This window comes from Gastrolobium bilobum, unplaced genomic scaffold (genome assembly GCF_033153095.1).
Source record: "Gastrolobium bilobum isolate Gb01-03AN ecotype WA unplaced genomic scaffold, APGP_CSIRO_Gbil_v1 utg119597, whole genome shotgun sequence".
In the NCBI taxonomy this organism is placed as follows: Eukaryota; Viridiplantae; Streptophyta; class Magnoliopsida; order Fabales; family Fabaceae; genus Gastrolobium; species Gastrolobium bilobum.
This window is the reverse complement of record NW_026895987.1, coordinates 158-2579: the sequence shown is the minus strand read 5'-3', so window position 1 is coordinate 2579 and position 2422 is coordinate 158. Positions and strand designations below refer to the sequence as shown.

At 41.3% G+C, this 2422-nt stretch overlaps 1 protein-coding gene across 1 annotated transcript; it reads left to right on the top strand.

Annotated features, from left to right (window-relative positions):
- Positions 1 to 218: 218 nt before the first annotated feature.
- LOC133297147 (uncharacterized) lies at positions 219 to 1022 on the top strand. The gene has a single exon (XM_061496229.1). The coding sequence runs from the start codon at positions 219 to 221 to the stop codon at positions 1020 to 1022; it is 804 nt and encodes a 267-aa protein (XP_061352213.1).
- Positions 1023 to 2422: the final 1400 nt, after the last annotated feature.

Genomic DNA, 2422 nt, shown 5'->3' with positions numbered 1-2422 from the left:
ATTTTCTTGGATGTTCTTGATTGATTTTAAAATTACTTTTTGTTTTATTTTAATTCAACAATTATTCTCTACATCAAATTGATTTGTCCAAATTAAAGGGAATAGTGAGAATAGTACTTGGTGCATTAATCCTCGTGGGAACGATACTCTACTCACACTTTTATTACTTGAAACAAACGGTATACTTGCCGATTTCGCAACAAGCAAGATCTGAAGCCATGTGTGACCAAGCTAGTGGATTTAATGGAGAACAGTCACCTCCTAAGGGATACATCAACTTGAAGCTCATCTTAGGAACAAAGGATTCATTTCGGGCTGGCCGTGTTCATTTCGTTGTGGTGGACGCAATTTCATCATACAATGTCATCCTTGGTCGTCCTACAATTCACGAGTGGGACATGCTCGTTTCCACCAAACATGAGGAATTGAACATAGTGGGCTCAAAAAATAAGGTTGTCACCATTAAAGGAGACCAGAGGGAAGCTAGAGAGTGTTGTTACGAAACTCTCAGAATAGGTCAGGGTGGTCCCAACTCGCCACCTAGAATCCGAGAAAGTGAAAGGACTTCTGTCAACACAGAATTGGTTCATCCGTGTGGCAACCAAATTAATATGGTTGAGCAAGATATGAGAGAGGAATTACAAACTCCTAGGACTGAACTAGAGGGCGAATTGGAACAGGTCATTGTTGAAGGAAGTGATAAACAATGCACAAAGATCGGCAAGACTATGGAAGCCGAGATTAAGAAGAAATTAATCTCATTTTTGAAGGAGAATTGTGATGTTTTTGGTTGGAAGGCGGCAGAAATACCTGGCATATACCCCAGCTTCTGCTGCCACAAGCTCTCCATGTACCCCGGATCTAAACCGGTAGCACAGAATAAGCGAAAGATAGGCCCATACCAACGTCAAGCTCAGAAAGAACATGTCGACAAGCTTCTAGAGGCCGGATTTATAAGGAAAATACAATACACCATCTGGCTGTCAAATGTGGTGATGGTCAAAAAACTGAGTGGGAAATAGAGATTTTGCGTAGATTATACCGACTAGAATAAGGTCTTCCCTAAGGACTCTTATCTCAAGCCTAACATAGATCAGTTGGTGGATAACTCTTCAAGATTTTAGCTCTTTTCATTCATAGATGCATTTTCGAGATATAATCAGATCCCTCTACACCCCTCTGATCATGAAAAGACTGCCTTCATCTCAGAAAAAGGGGATTTCTATTACAATGTCATGCCATTCGGCCTTAAAAATGCGGGAGCAACGTACTAGAGAATGATGAATAAGGTTTTTGACAAGCAAATTGGAAGGAACCTTGAAGTATACATAGATGACATGATAGTGAAATCAGTGTGGCTCGAAGATCATGTGGCCGATCTGAAGGAGACATTTGAACAGTTAAGATCCTAGCGCATAAGGTTGAACTCGGCTAAATGTGCGTTTGGAGTAGCGGCAAGAAAAATTTTGGGCTTCATGCTCACAAACAGGAGAATAAGTTAACCCCGACAAATGTAAAGTTGTACTTGAAATGAAAGAGCCATAATATAAGAAGGAAATTCAACAGCTTACAGGACGGCTTACCGCCCTCACAAGGTTTCTACCAAGGTCGGCAGAGAAGTCCCTCCCCTTCTTCAAACTCTTAAAAAAGGAAGCTGAATTTAGGTGGGGAGAAGAATGTAAGATGGCTTTCAAGGAGATAAAGAAATGTCTCGCAACCCCACCGGTGTTGTTAAAGCCAGAGTCACAGAAGATGCTGATTCTATATCTTTTTGTGGGCGAAGAAGCGGTCAACGCCGCACTGGCACGAGAAATAAGTAAGGGCCAGCAGCCAGTGTACCTTGTAAGTCAGACCTTACAAGGACCAGAGCTCAGATATCATAGGCTGGAAAAGGTTGTTTTTTCCTTGTTGACCATGGAAAGAAGGCTCCGAACTTATTTTCAAGGACATCGAATAACCATAAGGACAAACCAGCCCATCCGAAAAGTGTTGCATAAGCCAGATTTGGCTGGAAGAATGATAAATTGGGCAATAGAACTCTCAGAGTTCGACATATCATATGAACCTCAGCAAGGAACCTCAAGCGAAGCCGGGGTGATAATTGAAAACCAACAGGGAGTGTCCATTGAACATTCATTACACCTCGAATTCCAAACCTCAAACAATCAGGCTGAATAGGAAGCTTTCCTTGCAGGCCTATTGCAGGCAAGGGAACTCGGAGCTAAAAGAATCAAAATTCTTAGTACTATTAACTCGTGACTTCACAAGTGGAGGGGAAATACCAAGCTAAAGGCCTCTTCATGATGAAGTATCTCATTAAAGTCAAAGAAATACTGGCCGAGTTCAATGAAGCTATAGTTCAATACATCTCAAAAAATAAGAACACTAGAGCAAATATATTGTCAAAGCTTGTTAGTACCAA